Source organism: Photinus pyralis, unplaced genomic scaffold (genome assembly GCF_008802855.1).
Source record: "Photinus pyralis isolate 1611_PpyrPB1 unplaced genomic scaffold, Ppyr1.3 Ppyr1.4_LG7, whole genome shotgun sequence".
Classification (NCBI taxonomy): Eukaryota; Metazoa; Arthropoda; class Insecta; order Coleoptera; family Lampyridae; genus Photinus; species Photinus pyralis.
In genome coordinates this window covers 37,296,380-37,318,219 of record NW_022170738.1, presented here as the reverse complement: position 1 = coordinate 37,318,219, position 21,840 = coordinate 37,296,380, and the positions used below count along the sequence as shown (strand labels likewise).

The following is a 21,840-nucleotide window of genomic DNA, read 5'->3' as shown; positions in this document are numbered from 1 at the left end:
GTTGGAACAGAAGCTATTATATCTGCAACTCATTTTTGTTCAGGGATCATTACTCATTCGCATTGATTAAAGTATTCTTACATTAGCATGGCTTAGGAAAAAAGCTAAAAGCACTACAAGATAGCAATGCAAATTCAGAGTTTAAGAACATTACCCAAGAGAGCGGAAACGTGAAAACTTGCGAATTACAAATTAATGAATAAACCAACGTCATTTGATTGTGTTCAACCGTCTCAATTTTGCGCGATGTGGCAATGGACGGGCCACAATGAGTTTTGCAAATGAGCGCTCGCCATTACCTACCTTTAATTACCTTTCTCCTTGAATCAAGTGTTAAATATGTAACAAAACGTCAAAAGCCGGTTCGTTTGAATTAACAATTATCATTAATGTTAATTGTCAATGACCTTTTGCATGTGATGATGATTTGTTGTTTCGACCATTTTTTCGTTTCTACACGAAGTGGAACGGATAAATAAGGAAATGGGATTTTCGACATAGGTGAACCTTCGTGTAAAGCGGCTCGGATAAATAAACAAAAACAAGTGGAATTCCCCGCATGCAATAAAAAACCGTGACCGTGAACTTCTTACAACTGTATTAGGGTTGAAAATTTGGGGCGCCCCCGTCGCAATTCAGGAAAGACAGCTGGAAAATCATTTCAGAAATGGCAAAAATATCGACCGGCGCAGCTGGTCGTGACGAGAAGAAAAGGGTTACTCCAAATACGTCAAAAATTTGCGATCGTATAATAAGAATCTACCTGCCACATTTTTACAACTCGTAAAATAACGGCATTTGCCTTTCCCATTATTTATGGTCCTTCGGATCCCTCGAGAAAACTAACTGTTTGCTTTTAAATGTAGCCGCCGACGCCGATAATATCCATATTGACAATAACAACTCGTTCTGGTACTGGTTTAAGATTAAAATTGATGTAACGGCCGCCATTTTACCGGCGCCTTGCTCCATCAGAGCATAACCAAGCGAGCAGGTTGTTGAAAACAAAAGTAGAATAGACAAGTTTAATGTCATTGTTATACCTATTTTCGAATTATTTATTTTTCCCAATATTGGCGAATGCTTGTACGAGGGCTCAGAGACCTACATCTGTGACCTACCCCAATGCGTAAGCAGCGCTGCATGACCCGAAACGAATGACCGCCCGATTTCCTGAATACAAACAGGATATTGGGGTAGGCTTCGTCGTCATGCATTCTTAAAGAAAAATGCAAGTATGGTGCTCGTGCGAAATTAATACAATTACGTGCTTCATAATTGGCACGAAACGAAAATTTAAAATTTTAATAGAAACCTATATTACTGATACCGATACCTAGATTTTCATTTATGCGATCTTCTAAGTGTGACGATGACAAACATTTGGCCGGAAACGAAGCCACTCTTCTGCTTCAAATATCTCCCCATCTAAGCCCTTTTTACCGTTAGAATTCAACGCTTGAATTCCATCCCTGTGTTAGAATTATAATTACAAAATCTCCGTGTACAAAAAACGTCTAGCAACAATATTACATAAGCAATTAGTGTGTGAGGTTGCATAATAGTGTGGAAGTTGGTAATGATTGTAAGTGAAGTCGGGGAGTTAGCGAAGCGTTGCTTCACATGGTCACAGAACTGGTTTAGTAAATTAGAACCATCTACGACCACTTCTATTTCACTACATTCCTCCTGTCCTGGTCTTGTTTCTATCTTTAAATAAAGGTCATTGCCTGTCGTCGTTTTATAACTAACTAACCACAGTAACAGCCTTACATTTCCAGTTTTTTTTCTCCACAATAAATTGAGAAAGTCAAATTTTGTCGCCTTCGCCGCGCCGGTGTGTTCACAACATTAAAATTCTCATGGCCGTTCTTGGCCTAAAAATATTTTACCATTAGCTAAACTCAACTCAGAAACGCGTCGGGAATACGTAAACACATCAATATTTGTCGAAAAGACAAGGACGCCCCTTAAAAAACACGTACCTAATTGTCCAAGGCGAATTTCGCGCAAAAACCGCGAAGAAACGCGAACCAAGTGCCATCGCTTATAATAAAGCTCAAGCTCTCAGTTTGCCGAAGCGCCGACAGGTGACTCTAAAATACGGTAGCACAAATTGCACGTGGAAGATGAATGCAATACCGATTATTTACAAAAGTTAATTGGGCTCGTAACGAAAACCGTGTCAGCCTATAATTAGATGTTATTAACTTTGTACAATTAACCCGATTAGGTACAGAGCACATCCCAGAATTGCATAACAATATTTTTCATGAATGGAATAAAACGATCCTCCTCATTGACCTTCTGACCGAAACTGATTAATTTTGCCCAAAATAGCAAATTGTGTTATTCACGCGTCACTTTCAATTCGATTCCACAAAATTATGCAATTTTAAAAGCTCGATTTCAATTTACAGTTTTAAAGACATCATTTCCCTTGTCTCTATGGAATAAGTAACATTTTCTAAGCTTTCCTTGATAAGAATCAGAATAAGAATGATAGTCCGTAACATTCCACGGTTTACGAATTTAGGGTTGTTTTCCCGGTTTTGCTAACGAAAGTGAAACTAAAAGTATTGTAAAAATCTCGGTAAAAATGCATTCATTGAAGTATTGTAAAAATCTCGGTAAAAATGCATTCATTGACGACTTCAGTTGCTTTATTGGAGCATTTATGCAAAATTTTATGTGAGAATTATTCAGATTCACAAAAATCACCCTCAATATGTTCATTCCTACCATAATGTCCGCAGAAAAAATACGCTCGAGAATATTTGCCTTTTAATGGCGAAAAAGTTCATATTTGTCCCCTAATAAAACTCATCTTGTTGGTCCTCCTCTACTGGCTTCTTGCCTCATGTTCGGCAAGGCAAAACATTTTTTAAAGGCAAATCTTCACGAGGTAGAAGGAAGATTTAAGCGAAATTTTTCTTTTTGAAAAGAAGTTCATTGGAAAATGTAATCTGCTGTTGCTGGAGTAAAAACTAAAGGACACATTTTCTAGGATTAAGCGAGGCTTTTCTTTTTGAAAAGAGGTTCATTTGAGACATGTGATCTGCTGTTGATGGAGTAAAAACTAAAGGATACATTTTCTAAAGGCAAATTTTCATGAGAGAGAAGGATGATTTTTTGCGAATTTTTTTTTAAAAGATGTTCTTGAAAGTGATCTGTTGTTGCTGGAGTCAATATTAAATGCCCTGCTCTTGAACTTTGTGCCTGAAAAAGTACGAATTGTTTTGGATTCTACGCACCAAAATTAATAAGAAAAAGTGTTTTCCCGAGAAATTTTGGTGCACTCGATTTTTGGTAAAAAAGGTAGGTTATACACTGCCTTTTTTTGAGGCCCGAAGAAAAAATTGTCTCAGATCGACCCAGAAAAGTACAACAATCGCCATGCTGCATGGATAAGTAAATATTTTCTAAAAGTAATGATATTGATAATAATTGATTATATAGTAATATTCATTTATTTATTTAATTTATAATATGAACTTTCGATTTGCAAAAAATATTATACCCGTATGATTTCCTAAAGTCAATAATCATTCGAGAACGGGGTATCCAAAACCTTTGAATCTTAATAATATTACATAGGAACCTCAAGAAAATTATGATCAAAGCAGTAGTGATTGATACTCTGCTAATTTACTGTAGCGAATATTCCACAGACATCGCGGCGCCATTAAGTCGAAAAAAGGCGATAGGAACGAAAGCGGATGCGACGCATTCATTCCGTGAAATGTGATACGCCTTCTAGACCAGTGTTTCTCCACCGAACATAATGCATGGACCGGTAAACGATTGTAGTTCGTATTCGCGAACCGGGGGGTTGGAGGGTACTCTAGTACCCACAGGCAGAGCGGGAAGAGAGAGGTCTACGGAATTTTTTTTTTCAAATTGGGGCTCGAAGACACATAATCATGGTGACGGTAAACATGTACAATTTTGCTCAAAGACTTTTTTTGGTATCTTTTATGGTAAAGGATCCGAGAGGGCTTAGACGCTATACCATGTATAGCAGTCGTTGATTGAGAGGGTTGTAACTCCTATGGTACATCAAAAATTATTGTCTCCATGCCATATATGTTTGAATGATCTACAAACAACGGTCATTTCTAAACATGACATCCGATCCTATTTATTTCAAGTATATTGGGTATACATGGTCACTGATAAGATGGGAAACGGTTGATTATTGGGGACAATATACAGGATATCGAAAAAGTTTTGGGGTTCTTCAATGTCTACTAGACAGTAGTAATGTTAGTCATACAGGCGTGCCACATCAAAATTGGATTTTTTAAAGAAACGCCCTGTATATTATTCGATTTTCTAATTTTTCTCTCAATTTTAAGCAAAAGAAGCATAACGTACCTAAACTCGATAACGATTGAATTTGGGTGCATCATGCCTCTTACAAGTTTTGCTTAAAATAATGTACAGGGTGTTTCATTAAAAAAAAATACGATGCGGGTGCGACATTCTGCGAGATGGTTTCGATAAGATACAAATATTTTGCAGAATTGCGATTTCAAGGTTGGTATTTTTAAAACTCTTTCGTCGGAAACTATAAAAAACAAACCTATGTGTGGAAAGTACCCTCAGATGAGTCTTACATGTAGGAAGCTAAATACGGCCCTAATTATGATTTTAAGAAATAAATGTGAAGTAGAAACTTCTATAAAAGTAGGTATTTAGATTCGAAATTGTCCTATAAAAGTAAAAATTACGTTAAGCAAGCGCGGGGGGTGGGGGTCAATGTAAAACTTTGAAACTACTAACCCCCGATTTATGCGACGTTAAGGCAAGAATTTGTTTATTTTATAGGAAAGGAATTAGGGAATTAAGGTGAAGTTTGTAATATATACACTGTAGAGCTATCACAAAGGGAATAAAAAGCATGAGGGCATCGTCCCTTAAAATGATCCCAAAAATTACTTTTCCTCGAATTAAAATCATTACTCTAATTGAATATTATTGAAATAAGCATAACAAAAATACAAAGCTCATGTAACAAGATGATTAAATGTACCCCTCTACACCCTTTAATCAGTGTATGCGCGGTTTGAAGCATTGCTCAAAGTGATCACGTAAATTTTAGCTTTCAAACTGATTAGGCAACGAAACACCCTTTTTAAAGACTTGAGACCTTTGAATACAAATTTGATGCGGGAACTCATTCACTAAAGGGTTAGTTGGCACGCTAAAGTGTACTAACGGTTAAGATGGGAGATAATTCATTTCAGGGCCATTTTGAGACTCTTGCCTTAGGATATCAAATTGTTTTTAATTTTAGTTCTCTAAGCTGTTTTGACCACCCCATGCTCCACAGTCATAATTCCTACCCTTGCTGAAATTGCAGACCAAGACCCATGAGATTTTTACAATCATTCAAAGTTCAAAGTCCTTATCCTACACAAATTTCCGATCGAAAAAGACTAATTAGTCTAGCCAGTCACAAGTGGACAACAAAATTCGTGAATTTTGTGTCCTAATACAAAATAAGTTAAGTTCATAAATCGACTTCCCACGGTCGTCCGCAACCCCTAAACAAATCAATACTTGGCCAGTAATTGGATACAATAATGTGCGGTTCAACATTGCGCCCCTTCTAATTCGGCCCACTTCACAAAGCCCATAATTAGACGCTAATTGAATGCTATGTTGTGCCACTAGAATGAAACTCTAATTGCTACGCACTTGGGCCAAATTATACCACTCGTTTTCCAATACCACCAAATAAATCGCACATTACGTTGTTTCTAAACGCTAAAGATGCCGAAAATTCTCAAGGAAGAACTCACGAGCGGGAAATGCGCATTAGCCATTCGAGCGAGTGCTACATGATTCTATTTCATATCTTTGCTTTGTTAATTGTCACTTAATTTCGTACGATCGTAGGATGTAATCTGAATTATTATAAATTGGTACTTAGTTCAGATGAGTTTTCCAGTTTCGCCTTTAAATGCCGCACTTGTAACATACTTTTGTACTCAAGGACACATATGTTAAAACAACACACACGTTAACTGACAGTAATAAAAAAAGCAATTCAAAGCTCCTACCGGATATAATTTTTTTTTAATCGTCTGCATGTATAAAGCTTATATATGAGGCATAAATATGGGTTGTCTAAACACGCCCTGGGAAATCTTTGTCGCGATGGTTTTTTTGGAGATTTGAAGACGTCTGTTGCCAGATGCCGAAATGAACGTTACGAGATGCTCTATTTTTTTGTATAGGTCATGATTTTTAAATAGGCACTGTTTTGTCTTTTTCGTTTTAGTTTAACCGCCTGAACAATTTACGCTTCACAAGACCGTATCACATTTGGGATACTAATTGGGTGTAAGAAACTCAATCTGTAACGATTTATTTAGAAGCTGATGAGGTTTCGAAATGACCAAGCTGAGCCGTTTTCATAAATGTACTTGACTCACTTCTTCATTTCATCCAAAATTGTCGATTTGGGCATTTCCTACTTATTTAAGGTTATTTTTGATCTGGGAGCCCAAATGCACAATGTTCAAAAACTTCTTAAAACATTGGAAATGTGTGTCCCATAGAGAAAAGGAACGGAAGTACCTTACTAATCGCCATTTCCTGTTAATAAAATAATGTTAAGGTCAAGTATGGATGACAGCTGTACAAATGTTTGAATTCGTCCTGATCTTCGAATTCCATGTGTGCAAAAATTGTGTGGGAAACGTACCTATCGTCCATTGCAAAATGAGAATGAGATCATCTCACAATTGTACAAATATTGGTTTATGAAATTCCAAAGTACTAACCACTGGGCACTCACTGTAAGAAGGGCAATTCGGACATCCAACCGGCCTTGATCAGCAACGATTGTTGCTACAAATTATAAAAAAAGTGATATTAATAGCTCGAGGTTAGTAAACACGTTACGTGATAAACAGAGCAAATTTATTGTAGTTAACCACAAACACAAAGCACTACAGGTTTTTTTTTGTACAAGCCAAATTTGTTTAGAGTAGGTCGTGATTTGGATGCGCAGTTATGTAAGTTAAAGATTTATAGCCACAAAGACCCCCATTCTTCAGTCACAATCCGAAGTCTATTTTAGGAACGCCCAGTACTGATAAAAGGGTAGCTTTGGGTACACATTTTTCCAAAGGCGATAAGAGGAAACAATGCGCTTAAGTCGCAATAATAAACGCTATCGGTTGATAGACCTTTTCAAGTTCAAGGCTGAATCGACGATTGGATATTTACTAAACATCGGGTTTTTGGCACCGGCTTGCTTAATTTATTACTAAGCCGCGACCTTACGTTCGTACGAAACATTCCCATTTATTGTTACAGATAAAATTTGGAATCTGCTTCGTTATATTAAGATTAACAGACACCTGGGCAATCTCCTAAAGTCAACGTTGTATACCATGGCGTGGTGATAACGGATGATACTTCGTCCGTCTGGGGCACCAAGGCAAACATAACGTAATCTGAGTGTTATCATACACCTATGATATTTTAACAAGCTTTTGTTTGATAGATTTCAGCAAATAGGCGAGATTAAGAATCATAAAAACGCCCTGGTTGCTTGCAAGGGGTAATAGGTGTTCCAATTATGAACTTCACTGGCCTGGTCATTCAATATTGTGCCAAATGATAAAAGGCAAATTTTAATTTTAGTTCAGTTTACGGTAATTCCTGCCCAACTGTAGTTATGAATCTTGGATTTTTACCATGCTTAAATAGATAAACCGAAAGGCGGTCCCATACGTACCAAATTCTCCCCTTACGAGGTACTTACTCTACATGCCATTACCCGCACTACGTGCATCCTTGCCAAGTACCAATTTCCTATACTTAACCTATCCCGAAAGTGGATTGCTAGACCAAGATAAGCATCAGGGTTGTTGGTGGGCCACTTCCTTCCTTCCTTCTTCCTTCTTACATCGCTCTTCAATTTTTTTTAGCAAATTTAACAGAATATCAAAATATTCCTAAAGGCCACCAGCCTAGTTAAATTATCGGGAGTAAAGAAGAGAGAAGAAGAATCCAACTTCTACTCTTATACAACATGTCACCCAATTTTATCTTGATGTCATTTTTCCGCGGTGAATTTACAAAACGGTTTTGCTAAGATTTAAAAAAGCGCCATTTAAACACGTCCATAAGAATTGGGAACCCTGGAAGACGATTCTAAATTTCCCACAAATTCCAAAAAAAGATTTCAAGTAACTACTTAGGGTACTATCGTACTTCTTAGCAGGGGATGTGGTAATCTTCCCAAAAACTATTATCACTTGTGAGGGATGAACGTTTTATAGTGGGGAGCGTAGCACCGGGGTGTCTGACGTACCTTGATTACCTATTTTCAAGGGTTACTGTCTTAAGGGAAATACAGAAGAAATTATCGAGTCCTTCTTTGTTGAGGGTGCTGCTGGGTGGCTGGGCATACACCTCAGACCCCCCGGTACTGCGTTCCCTGTCGTACTTCTTAATGGAAGAGAATGCGGTAATCTTCCCAAAAATATTACGATCTTCTGAGGGATGACCGTTTTATAGGAGGGAATGTAGTACCGAGGGGTCTGGAGAGTATGGAATACCTTTTCTCTAACGTTACCGTGAGGCTGCTAAGGGAAATTGAGAGGAAATTATGGAGGCCTCCTTTGTTGAAGGTGCCGCTGGCGGATATTCCAGACCCCCCGGTACTGCGTTCGCTGTCGTACTTCTTAATGGAAGAGAATGCGGTAATCTTCCCAAAAATATTATGATCTTTGAGGGATGAACGTTTTATAGTGGGGAGTGTAGTATCGCGGGGTCTGGAGTCTACCCCCCAGGATATCAAGATTTGATTACCTGTTTTCAAAGATTACTGTGAGCGTGCTATGGGAAACGGTAAAGAAATTGTCGAGTCCTTCTTTGTTGAAGGTGCTGTTCTGTGGCGGGGAGGTTTCCCCCCACACCCCCCGGTACTGCGTGCCCTGTGGTACTTTTTAGTACAAGAGAATGTATGTGGTAATCTTTCTAAAAATTAATATGACCACTTTTATAGTGGGAAGCGTAACACCGGGGGATCTGGGAGTTATGTAGTATACGACCTGCGTAGCTCAGATGAGTACGGTAGTAGCTCTAACTTTAGCCACAAGGGCCCTGGGTTCGAATCCCGGGTAAGGCCTGGCTGTATGTGATTGTATAGCGGGTTGAGTGGGAAGAGTAACTAATTAGCTAACACTCCACCACACTATAAAATAAAATAAAAGATTTCATTAAGTACCTTTTTTCAAAGGTTACTGTGAGTGCTTAGAGAAACAGGAGAAATTATCGAGTCCTTCTTTGTTGAGGCTGCTGTTGTGGGGGTTGGGGGGTATTCCATACCACCCGGTACTTCGTTTCCTGTCGCACTTGTGGTAATCTTCCCAACTATTATTATTACTCCTGGGGGATTAACGTTTTATAGTGGGGAGCGTACCAGGAATACCTCCCAGCATGCTAAGAATTTGAAAGGTTACCGTGAAGATGCTAAGGTAAATAGAGAAGAAATTATCGAGTCCTTCTTTGTTGAGGGTGGTGCTGTATGGCTGTACACCCCGCGGTACTGCGTCCCCTACCGTACTTCTTAATAGAAGAGAATGTGGTAATCTTCCTCAAAATATTATGACCTTTGAGGAATGAACGGTGTATATGTGGGGAATACGGTACTACGGTACCGGAAGGCCTGAAGATTACTATGGGGGTGCTAAGGGAAATGGAGAAGAAATTTTCGAGTCCTTCTTTGTTGAGGGGGGCTGCTGTGTGAGTGGGGGTATTCCATACTCCCCAGCCCCCGGTACTGCCACCGGTCTTCCCAAAAACTATCATGACCTCCGAGGTCTGGGTAGGGCTGGGCGATTACGGGTTTGAATAATCGATAATCGATTATGAAAAATAATCGATTACACTGATTAATCGATTAATCAAATAATCGATTAATCACCTAATCGTTTAATCAAAAGTCGATTGTCACATACAAGGAGTGATAAATATATGTTTGTATGCATTAATACGTTAATTATTTAATAATAAAAATAAAAAATAATTCCATTACTCTTTTCATCAAATCGTTCCTTACTAGGCAGATCGATTAATCAATAATCAACAAAGTGCCCTGGTTCGAATCCGGGTTCGGGCATGGATATTTGCAAATGCATAGTGGGTTGGTTGGTAGAACAGCCTTGGCTGAAACCCTGCCCATTTGAAAATGAAGGTCAAAAATAAAAATAAATAAATAAAAATAAATGATTAGGCAGCTTACTCTCCGATGAGGTGTGCTTTAGTTTTGATGATACAATCTTAATTCATTTTAGCTGCTTAAAGTGACGTTTTAACATCCGCTATAAAATAAAATAATACTTGTGAGCTGTGAGTGCTCCTTTTGGCGTAAACTGATGATCCAGCTAATAATAATCAATTAAAATTTACTTAATAATTGATTAATCAAACAATCGATTAATCAAATAACCGATTAATCAAATAATCGATTAATAAAACAATCGATTAATCAAATAACCGATTAATCAAATAATCGATTAATCAAATAATCGATTAATCGATTAATTTAATAGAATAATCAAACCCGATTATCGATTATCGTTTGATTATTATCGATTAATCGATTTTTTTGCCCAACGCTATCTGGGGGCATTCCACCCAGGATACGAAGATTTGATTTCCTTTTTTTAGTGTTACTATAAGTGTGAGAAATGGAGAAGAAACTAACTGCCGTGTGAGGGCCCCCCGGTTCTGTGTTTCCTATTGTATTTCTTAGTAGAAAAATGTGGTAATCTTCCCAAAAACTATTATGACTTCTGAAGCATGAAAGTTTTATAGTGGGGAGCGTACCATCAGGAGGGTCTCCCCTCCCCCAGCATACTAAGACTTCATTGCCTTTTTCCGAAGGTTGCCATGAAGAGAAATCCTTCTTTGTTGAAGGTGTTGCTGTCTGTACTAGTAAAATTCCTAAAAATTTCCATCAAAAGATGCAAGGAACATTTTCGAAAAATTCGTAGAAAATTAACATCTATCAAGATCTTTCTCCGCATGAAAAACTAGATATTTTCCACAATTTTGCAGATTGTTGCGTTTTGACACCCCTATACCAAAATTGACAGGCATCAATTTCACTTCTTATTTCTCAACCCCCGACAAGTTGCTATATGTCCTTACAAGAAGAAGGATCGCCTGCTGACGTTGCGTTGCGAATTGCGATATAGACAGGCGAACAAAATCGCATTTTTTCTTAAATGTGATTGAAAGGGGTTAAAAGATAGAGAATGTCAACCGCATTCACATTTTTTGACAATTTTGAAATGATTCCTAGAAAGATTCAAATAAGTAATCGCCATTTTTGTGATAATGCACTTTAAAAAATGATTCTTAAAAAGATTTCAATATTTAACATGGTTCCAAAAAAGTTTTAAAAAAAGTGGTAGAATTTCACAAACATTTTAGGTGATTCTGTTCCAACCAATCACAATGAAGAACGTATTTTTAAATGATTATGAGAAAACTGCAAGGTTAATCCGAGGTTACACCAAAATATGTAAAGGAATTCTAAAATGGATGGTTCAAATTCGTGGCTCACCATTGGGATCTCCGCTACGGTGAGAGATACAGTGTAGGTTAGATGGGGGCGGAGTTGACCCTTTTTGTGAGTAAAAAAACGCATTTGACATTTTTGAAAAATCTTTTTGTTCTGATGATTATTCAACAGGAATGTTCCCAACGTTGCCCTTCATTTAACTAACTTTATATTTCTTAAGATAAGCGAGATCTCACAATGGCACTGGAAATATGGGACACCCTGTATAATATACTATTTTATTTTAAGATTCTGAAAATGGTGCTTTGATAAATCGATCGATGCGATTTTTCCCGAAATTTCGCCTTTTAATAAATCCAAATAAAACAAAACATCGAATGTTGATGTCAAAATTTCAAATGTGAATATCTTGTAAGTCGATCATGGGAGAGAGAGGGTCCTCACCAAGCGAAAACGGGACGTCTCCAAGACAAAGAAGATTTTGCATTGATTTTCAAGTTAGCCATTTCTTACACCTCTACCAGAAAAATGAGTCTGGCGTACTACTTGACTACTTCGATCCACAAAACAGGAAATTTTTAAGATTAATTGATGGCATTTCATATAAACATGAACGTACTCTATGGTAGTCGGAGTGGGTGGATTACTCTTCTATACCTTCAACAAAGTAGACTTAAAAACAATGTTAGAATTTTTTCCCCCATTGACCTCTACAAAGGATAACAAAACAATGTGCCCTTGGTGCAGTCGAAAGTGGCAACTGGTTAAATGAAACTAACTGGTAGTTAGTTGAAGTTATGTTATGAAGTTTTAAGTTATATTTCAAAGTCATAGAATGTAAATTACCATACAGAAATAGAATGTCGATTATATCAATCACTAAAATACGTAGATACAAAGTTGCATTTAAATGCTACACCTTTCATTTCAGCATCCTGTTGTCTCAAAGTAAATTTATGCACCACCTAAACATTTGTCAAAGTCACATTAAATTTCAATCTGAGTCATATTTGTCACCTAAACGTACCTTTTCGAGTGAGCAACGGCGTTACAATTTGGAACCGAACCAAACTCCATTCCTATTTTCAAAACACCATGTAACCGAAACCGCCATACATTTTTTGAAGCAAAATTACTGACCTCTGTCATGTTATATTCCAAAGCGAAAATATTTTGAAAACTGCACGTCTAGACAAACGTCAACGTAATTACCCCTAATTTACTCATTTCGTGCATGACAAAGTACGCGAAGCGGAGAGTCTTTCTAACAGGTGCACATAATCGTTAATTCCTATATAAATTTAAATAATAACAACAAATACGTGTTTTGTTCAAAGGCGAAATCGTGCCGGCGAGAAATTACAATGGCATTAAATTAAGTGAGGAGTGGTAACTGAAAGTTAATTATTAGATTAAATCTAAAGTAATGTCGGAACATTATTTTTATTTAAAGACGTGACTATGAATATTCACTCAGTTATATAAAACTAACGTGCATGATGAGATCATTTTAATTTTCTAATTTTGATTAACGAGGTTTTTTGCACAACAACAGTATTGGTAGAAGTTTGTGTAAAATATATTTGGCACGACATCAATTAAAATGCACCGCTAAAATCGTTTCCGTTTACTTAAATCAGTTTCGATGTAAACAACTTGCACTTTTTTTTGCATTTTTGACGAGTGCCAGGATTTAATTTAACGCATTTTTGTGTTGGGTGAAATATTTCAAGGACTAACAGCGTGTATTTTTACCTATTGAATATTAAGGACAAACGTTTATTGCTCCCGTTTGTTACAATCAATATTCGACGCATAATATATAAGCGCTTTCTCAGAACAAATTGAATTTCAATGTAATGAGTTGACATAGTCGCTTACTTTTTGTGTGTATATATCTAACTAATAATAACTCATAAGGGGCGTTTTTGGACAAATAATAGAAGACGAGTTACAATTATCGGGTAGCGACAAAAGGGGTGCGTTAATCTTAATTCAGTTTAGGTCCTTTACATGAATAATGTAAATGTAACGGAAGTATATTAATAAAAGATTTGCGGAATAATTTCGAAAGCAATCTAGGAAGTATGCACAGATTTATAGTTTAACGAGGGGTTAGTTTAATTTCTTAAATGGACCCTTCTACACTTGTATCTAAATACAGACCCCAAAAGGATATTTTTTATACTACTGAATAACTATTTATTAATTTTGTATTGCTGATTAACAGCAAAGAATTCTTCTCTTAATAAATAAACAAATTTTCCGAAAAAGTATCGTTCCTGGATATGCGTTGTGTCTATCAAACAATTAAAAACCACCACTAGATTTCTTAAAGGAAAATTTTTAGTTAATTCTATTCCACTTTTTGTGAGGAGCTTCACTAATACACCCCCTCCTCCAACAATATGTTATTCTGCTCGTGCACTTAAGAAGACGTCTCATACATTTCCCTCATTATAGAGGTGAAAGCTAAATTAGTATTTTGTTTTGGTTTTATAAACATTACAATTTATTCGTTATTACCGTAAGGTCTGCAGGAGACAGCTACACTGCTACATATTTCATGCATTGCGAAAGATACACCTCCGCAATAAGTGACTAATTTTTCAGGGTCGATTGTACCTGCTCATTTTCGTAGCAGAATTCCTTCGATCTGTTGTGTATTTGTCAGATTGAAAAAAAGCTTTCCAATCACACACATGAGGAAAACGTTCAAAAATTTTAAGGGGCGCTTTATGCGGTGCAAGGGGCGAGAGTGTACAGAGATTTATAACTGTGTAATTTTCCCTCGATCATCTTTCGAAATTGTTTTTTATTTTCGAGACATTTTCGATACTGTATAGTGGTCTCTCTTTTGTAAACGAAACTCCCTGTATATTTTAATCTAAACCGACAACAAATAAAATTCCGTTCTTAAAAAACAGCACGCGAGGGATGATATTAAAAATATTGAAAAGATTCATACACTTAAAAATTGATTAAAAAAAATTATAAAAAGGTTCACATGATTAAAGAAAATCGTTCCACTTTCTCTTTAAGAGTAGGTACCCTCTTCCGATACTTCGAATTTAAGATATTCGCTTCCACTTTACCAATACACATGTCTCGTCCTCGAACAAACCGTTTTCGAGGTATTCGTTTTGAAAGTTTTAACCAATTGGTTGTCCCATGTAAAAAATGGCCGTTTTACTTCACTACACTACACACCTTCAAGGTATAAGGCTACCTATTGCAAAAAATTCGAGGTCCATTTCCCTAAAAGTAGTTCAACATGGCAGAAGTGTGTCCGGACTGACGGACAAAACGCAAACAGCATATTGAAAGTTTAAATTTAAAGGTTTAAGAATTCTAAGAGGGTAAAAACGAATAGGTACAACTATATCTTGACTATTTAGTTCTTATTATCGTTCATTTACTTATCTTATAGGCGTTTTTGGGTGGGGGGGGGGCAACTTAATTTTTTTCAAAGGCGATACTTGGGGTGATTATTCACATATTATCACCCATACGTTATTAAGGGAGGTATTACATTGGGGTAAAAAATTCCCCCACATTTTTTTACGGAAATACACTTTTGAAGCACCAGGAAATCCGAATCAAACAAAATCTTGATCATGTAGGTCTGTCTGTCATTTCCGGCTAATTGGCTGAACCCGAGGCTGAACCGGTACCCATAAATTTACTAGTTTTCCACGATTACATTCACGCCGTTCGCTAAGTTAATTGTGATTGTTTGGGTATTTTTTCGCGCGTTTTTGAAAAAAAGTAGAACTGTATATTCACTTTGGCTGTTCGGTCGGTCCGTCGGTCGGTTGGTCGGCTGTAAAGGTTTTTTAAGTATAACTCTCGAAGGAATCATCGGGTTTGAAGCATTATCTTTGCATATTTCAGTACAAAAAGTTTCTGTAGCATAAAATGAGTTTGCTAATAAAACCTCGATCCGTTGCAAAAACTCGACGCATCGAGTACTTTCCAAATTGTTTTCAAAAACGCGCTAAAAACCTATGGAAGTTAAATTGAAAAGTTCAAGAATCTCAATGTAGGAGAGTAAAAGCTGTAAGTAAAGTTTCTGTGCGGGTAATCCGAGAGCGAGTTTTTGTAAACAAATTTTTAAGAATGCTAAAGACGAACTAAACCGGGATTTTTTCGGGGGTATATGTATATAATCCGGAGGAATTTATATAAGGGATTACTTTCCTAGAGCAGGCAGTTTTTCTACATCACGCAAAGGATAAATAAATATACGCAAATTTATTTTCTTCAGAGGCGCGTTTTTATTGATTACGATAGCAAGCTCTTGCAAAGACGTTACTCTGTGGGTGTTTATTCCGAGCAATTTCGCGGAGAGAATACTCTGGAGGTGAATTTGTCGCAATCGAATTTTCGTTCAATTATGAGAACATTGACAACAAATATACTGAAAGCGCGCTTTGGTGGGCCCTGGGAGCGACTATTTTCAGCGATTGTCATCGGTGAATTAATTTACTTGTCAATAATGTATCACTAAAATTATTGAAGGGGTGACAACCCTCCCTAGGGGGTTTACGCCAAACGTGTACATTTTTGAGTAAAAGATATCCCGCTTCCAACCAAAATCGTCCTGTTTTTACGTTTTTTTTTTCCAAAAACTATTTCCTTACAAGTTATTCAGTCTGTTTCCTTTTCGTTGTGCCACCCTGTAATTCCTAAGTATTACCTCTACATTTTTTACTAAAATTGAGGTTATATTTACCAACAATGCCTTCATATTACCTGAATTTTTGCCTGCTGCCTCATAATTCCTTCACATTACCCCTGAATTTTGACAAAATGTCAAAGTGGTTTCCCCCCGAGTTTCCTTGACGTTGAGGACGTCTACTGCGGGTGGTTTTTTTTAAAGAATATTTCGATAAATAATAAATTTCGGAAAAATTTTCCGAAGGCAAATATTCTAGTTGCGAATTTACCTAAGGGATGATTCCAGAGGGCTAATGCAAACAAGCAAACGTCCCTGAAGGATAGGTTTCCGAGATGCGAATGTTTCTGACAGAATATAGTATACTCATAACGATTCAAGAACGAGCAAATTCACGAAACTAGAGCTTTGTTTCCTAGGTATTGGGATTCAAATAACTTTTCTTCTTTTGCGAGCATTCCTAGATTCAATTTTCAGAGACGAGTTACCTTGCCAGCGACAGTTTCGGGCGGTTTTCTTTTAAATATCCGTGTAGATAAATTGGGGTGAATTTTGGGAGGACGGGAGTGCCAATTTTACTGGGAGATAAGTTTTCCTAGGTGACCAACTACCCTGGCACAATTTTTCTGCATTAAATACACACAAATTTATTTTTTAGGATCGAGTTAGCCAATTACAATGGATAAGTATAGCATGTTCTTCAGGGGTGAGTTTGTACTGAATACGAGTATTCTGAGTACAAGCTATTTCAAAGGAGTTACTCTGGAGATAACTATTCTGGCTAAATCATTTTGTGGAGAGAATACTCCGGAGGTGAATTTTCTTCCAATTATATGAGTATTAATCTTCAAAAGGAGTATACGAGGGCGCGTAAATTGTTTTTGAAGCGACTATTTCAGGAAATTTTGAATTTCTCGGTGAATTTACTCGAGGATTAGTTTTCCCAAAAGCATCCGATATAATTCTATAAAATACTACACCGAAATAGGCTCGGAAATGGGTTTTCATTACGGACGAGAGATTTTGTGATCAAATTGTCAGTAGCGATTTCACTTGAGAGACGGATTTTATGGGATGGGAGATTATTTTCCTAGCCAGATCTCGAGAAATAATTTTGTATCACAATTCTATTATAAGGGATAGGTACCTATGGTCAAATTTTCTTCAGGGACGAGTTATCTCCAATGTGAACATTTCCGCGAGAGTTTGTGAGAAAATTTTGGGCAATTATTTTGAGAATATACCGGGAAAAAATTGTTCAAAAACATCAAATTTGAATAGTGTTCGTTTATTGGTCTTGCCAATTTTCTTACGAGCATTTCATGATCAAAAATTATAGTTCAGGACGTTTTATGTTTTGAGTATTCAGATGATCTCACTTAAACAACCACCAATAATATTATCGGAATTTCTTTTTATCAAAGTATACATGATAATGGTCTCAAAATCCAGTAAAATTTGTTTAAGAATTTCATTGATGACTCGGCAATTTCAAACATCCCCTGACTGGTTAGGAATGTAATGCAATTTTGGTAACCCATCGCCTTTCGATCGCTTCCAGGTTGGAATGACGAAATCGCCACCCCCATATAAAACTACTACGTACTACCTTAAAGTAACTGTAAAAGTCTTGTACGTATAAATACCGAGTATAAAGAGATGATTAGTTTTAGCCAGAGAAGCATCAGGAGATAAAGTCTGAAATCTTTCTCACGAGATCAGGTGAAATCCAAGCTTTGAAATGCAACGTACATAATTACGTAGCGTTTATTATTTAGACTGAATACTATACTATCAGGTTAGATAAATCTGTAATTAAATGCAATTCATTACGAAATTAGCGTATGTGGTACATGCACAGGCAGCAGTTGGATTATACAAAGAACGCTATTTTTATTTCCATTTGTGGTAGATCATCAACAAATTCAACAAGGTAATTGATTTAGCGTGTCTCATGCACGGTAATTTTCTATGGACTGTGATTAGTGGCATTGATGATAATAAGAGTCACGTTTGTGACGATGGCAATCACGATATCGGGCTTACCTATTTTTCCGTTGGGACTGTAAGGATCGTAACTTCCACCCGAAGACATCGGGGACGAATATCCATTACTGATGACGGTGGTGTATTGCTGGCTCGGAGGTCCAGGGGAGGGTGTAAGGGGAGGGACACTAACACTAATTGTTCCGGAACTAGGTGAACTTAACCAATCGTCAGTTCGCGGCCGTTTATTATTAGTTGCACCACCAACGCTACCGTAAGCGTTACCATTAGTAGAAATACCTAATCCGTTACTGGGACCAGTAACGACCGATATGCTAGTCAGTCCGTTTGCCGTTAAGCCGCCAGTTGAGCTGACGTTTGCTAATAGAGTTTGAGTCGTTAATCCGTTCGCGTTCGTGCCACAGGGAGAATGCAACCTGGGCTCGGTTTTAACTAATAAAGTTTCCTCCCGGTACATTATCTCCTGCTTCAAGTCCATGATTGACGATACATGTACGCTTTTTGAACACTTATTGCGTCGTTACCGGCGTGGGTCGAGGCGCGGCATGTTATCACAATCTGTAACAAAAAAGAAAACGAACGTTAATTGTAAAAGCCACCCACTCTCTTAAGTACTCACAACCACCCTTATCGTAAAGCAATGAAAAATGATGCCACTTAAAGCATCCTGTGTAATCTGAACGCAGCATTTAGACATACGTTTTTCTCAGTTAAGGAAGATCGCGTCTTTCCCATTACACCGAAAGGAGTTAATTCCAATAAGTAAATACTGGCTTAGCAAATGAGAAGCTCGCTATTTACACGGTTGGATTGTTAATTAGGCAAATTTAATTGGAAATTGTGCACGGTATTTGCGAGTAATCTCTACTGCAATTAATTTCGATTATAATGGAACCGCTTACTTTTTTGCTTTAGTTTGTCTTTCCGCCACAGTAATAGCGCGAGTTTGAGGTTGGCATCGTCTAGCAAAACTTCTCAAGGATTCCCAATCTTCAATGCTATTGTGTTTTCATTACTAGAAGGAACAGAATCTTTGAGGCCTTACATCATGGTTCGTTTTGTTAATGTCAATAGTAGTCGAATGTAGAAAATAAATAAAGCGAAAATGCTTAAAATTATTATGGACCATATCGTCATTTGGATGATGCAATAGGACCAAAATGGCGAATCCGCTTTGTTAAGGAGTGTTGCTCGTGAAAAGAATGAAAATATATGTAAGTATTGATAAAAAATGTTCTAAGTTTTCTCTAGGCCATAAGTAATGAATACCGTGATTTCTATTGTAAAGTTTTCTTTATCTGTTAATTACATCTTTTTCAATTGCTACACATACTTTCGCTTTACACTGGTACGTGCGAAATGGAACTAATATTTAGCATTAAGGACTTTTCGAAGTGGGAGCGCCGAGCGTCGCGACGGATGTTCCTATCACGTCATTGAATATTTGGATAAGAATTTTAAGTTTATAAAATGGTTCCGATTAAAACCTCGGAATGTCCGCCCGAACGTCTAACTACTTACTTCAAAGGGTTGATCCCCATTTGGAGAAGACTGTAACAAATTTTGGTGCACCCAAATTTTGTACAAAAGAGAAACATCTCACCTGCAGTGAAGCAGTGGTGTTAAACTGTTACTTTGACCTGCAGGTCTCTAGATTTCGTTTCGCGACATTTCGTCTATAATAGATACTTAAATACTTTGCTTTATCATTTTTTGCAGTTTTTCCCTTTTTTTCTATTATCCTCTTCTTCATGCATTGTTCTTCTCTTCCCCTCTCGACAAGTATTTCTTTTCTCCTTTCCATTGTTCTTTCTACCTACATACCCAAATCAGACTGCCAATATTTTCCTCTTTCTCCCCATATTGACTGTATTTCCCTTCTTCTTCTTCCCTCCACATTTTCCTCTCTCCTCGTTTTCGCGTTTGAACCTCACTATTATTTTGATGTTTTCCCTTAGATATTTCCGCGCTCTCTATTGCTGCCTGGTCCCTTTATGTAAGTTCTTCTTCCATCCTTCCCCTATTTGTCTCCTTACAACCTCTACCCATCCGTTTCCGTTTCTTTCATATTATTTTTTCTTTGTTCCCACCATTTTCCCGTTTTCATTTGTAATACTGTCGTATTCTTTTAATTCATCCCATTATTCACAACTCGTTCCTCTCTGCTATTCCTCACGCCTATCTCATCGTAATTTCTCCTTTTTTTCGTTGCATATGCATCCTAAATATTTAAATTCTCTTACTTTCTCTACTCTTTCCTCGCTCCACTTCCCTATTTCTTCCTTCTCCTTTATATCTTGGATTTCCTGACGTAGATGGCCGTTTGCACCGACAAATTTAAGGGGAGCTTAGCTTAAAATCCATGACAACCATTGTCTCAATAATCGTATTGCCATGGATTTTAAGCTACGCTTAAGCTAAGCTCCCTTTAAATTTGTCGGTGCAAACGGCCATTAATCCCATTCCTTTTTTTCTCGACTTCCCATCATTTTCTTCATCTCCTTTTCCTCTGTTGCCATTATTACTGTGTCGTCGGCGTAAGCCAAAGACCTCATCCTCTTTCTTCCTGACTCCTCCACTTTGACCCTGTCTTAAAACTTTTCCCATATATAGATTGAATAAGGTTGAGTTAAGTGGATATCACTGTCTCAGTCCTTTACATGTCCAGAACACCTCATACTCCTTCCTTCCCATGTTTGCCCTACTTCTTGCATATAATATATCTCCTTGATGCTGTCCTTTAAATTGTAATCTATTTTCCCATCCACCGTCATTGTCCCATTTTCTCTTTCTAGTCTATTAAACGCTGTCTTTAAATCAACGAAAAACGCTATCACTTTCCGCCCTTTTTCGCAATTCCTTTTGAACTAGTCCATGTAGTAGGGTCGCTGACAAGTCGAAAGTGTTGATTATCGAGGAAAATAGAGAACAGTTTTGGGGTTCTTTAACGTCTACTAGGCAGTAGTAATTTTAATTATACAGGGTTGGTCACAAAGGCCCTTTCCAAACTTATCAGCGTTTATTTTCAAAGCCCGATAACCCGGAAACTATTGAATTTAGGTACATTATGCTTCTTAATTAAAATTATCTAGTGGACATTAAAAAACCCAAAACTTTTGCATAAAACCTTTTTCGATATCCTGTATCCCGTTAATCGACCGTTTATATGCAATCGATCGTTCCTCTCACTCTTCTGAATCCCATTTGTGTTTCCTCTATCATCTTCTCTTCTACTTCCCTTTCATTCAACACCATCGCATATATTCTGTACGCAGTCGTCACTATTGTGATTTCCCTATAATTTTCCATACAGTCTTTGTCACCTCTTTTGTAAATCGGCACTATTACTATTACGTTAGTTTTCCTTTGTTCCGGTAGTCCCACTCCTTTCCATGTCTTGCTATGAGTTTCCTCAGTGTCTCCTTGCTACTATCTGTGGCAAAAATCCTTCCTGCCGCTTTCACTTGCTCTCTTTAATTGCTGCTTTTGATATCTCGTTCTTTCTCTTGCGTTCCTTGCAATATCTTAGTGCTGTTTTTGTATTTCTTTCCCACTTACTAGGTTTTTCCCATTTTTTCTGTTTATCATCTTGTAAAAG

At 37.3% G+C, this 21,840-nt stretch overlaps 1 protein-coding gene across 2 annotated transcripts in view; it reads right to left on the bottom strand.

Moving 5' to 3' along the window:
* The window catches only part of LOC116175901 (ecdysone receptor), a 92,223-nt gene that overhangs the window by 49,823 nt on the left and 20,560 nt on the right, over window positions 1–21,840 (bottom strand). For both annotated transcript variants that reach the window (XM_031494264.1, XM_031494265.1), the window contains exon 2: window positions 18,282–18,800. In XM_031494264.1, the coding sequence (XP_031350124.1) occupies window positions 18,282–18,720 (439 nt within the window). In that variant the 5' untranslated portion in view covers window positions 18,721–18,800. The remainder of the gene's footprint in view (window positions 1–18,281; window positions 18,801–21,840) is intronic.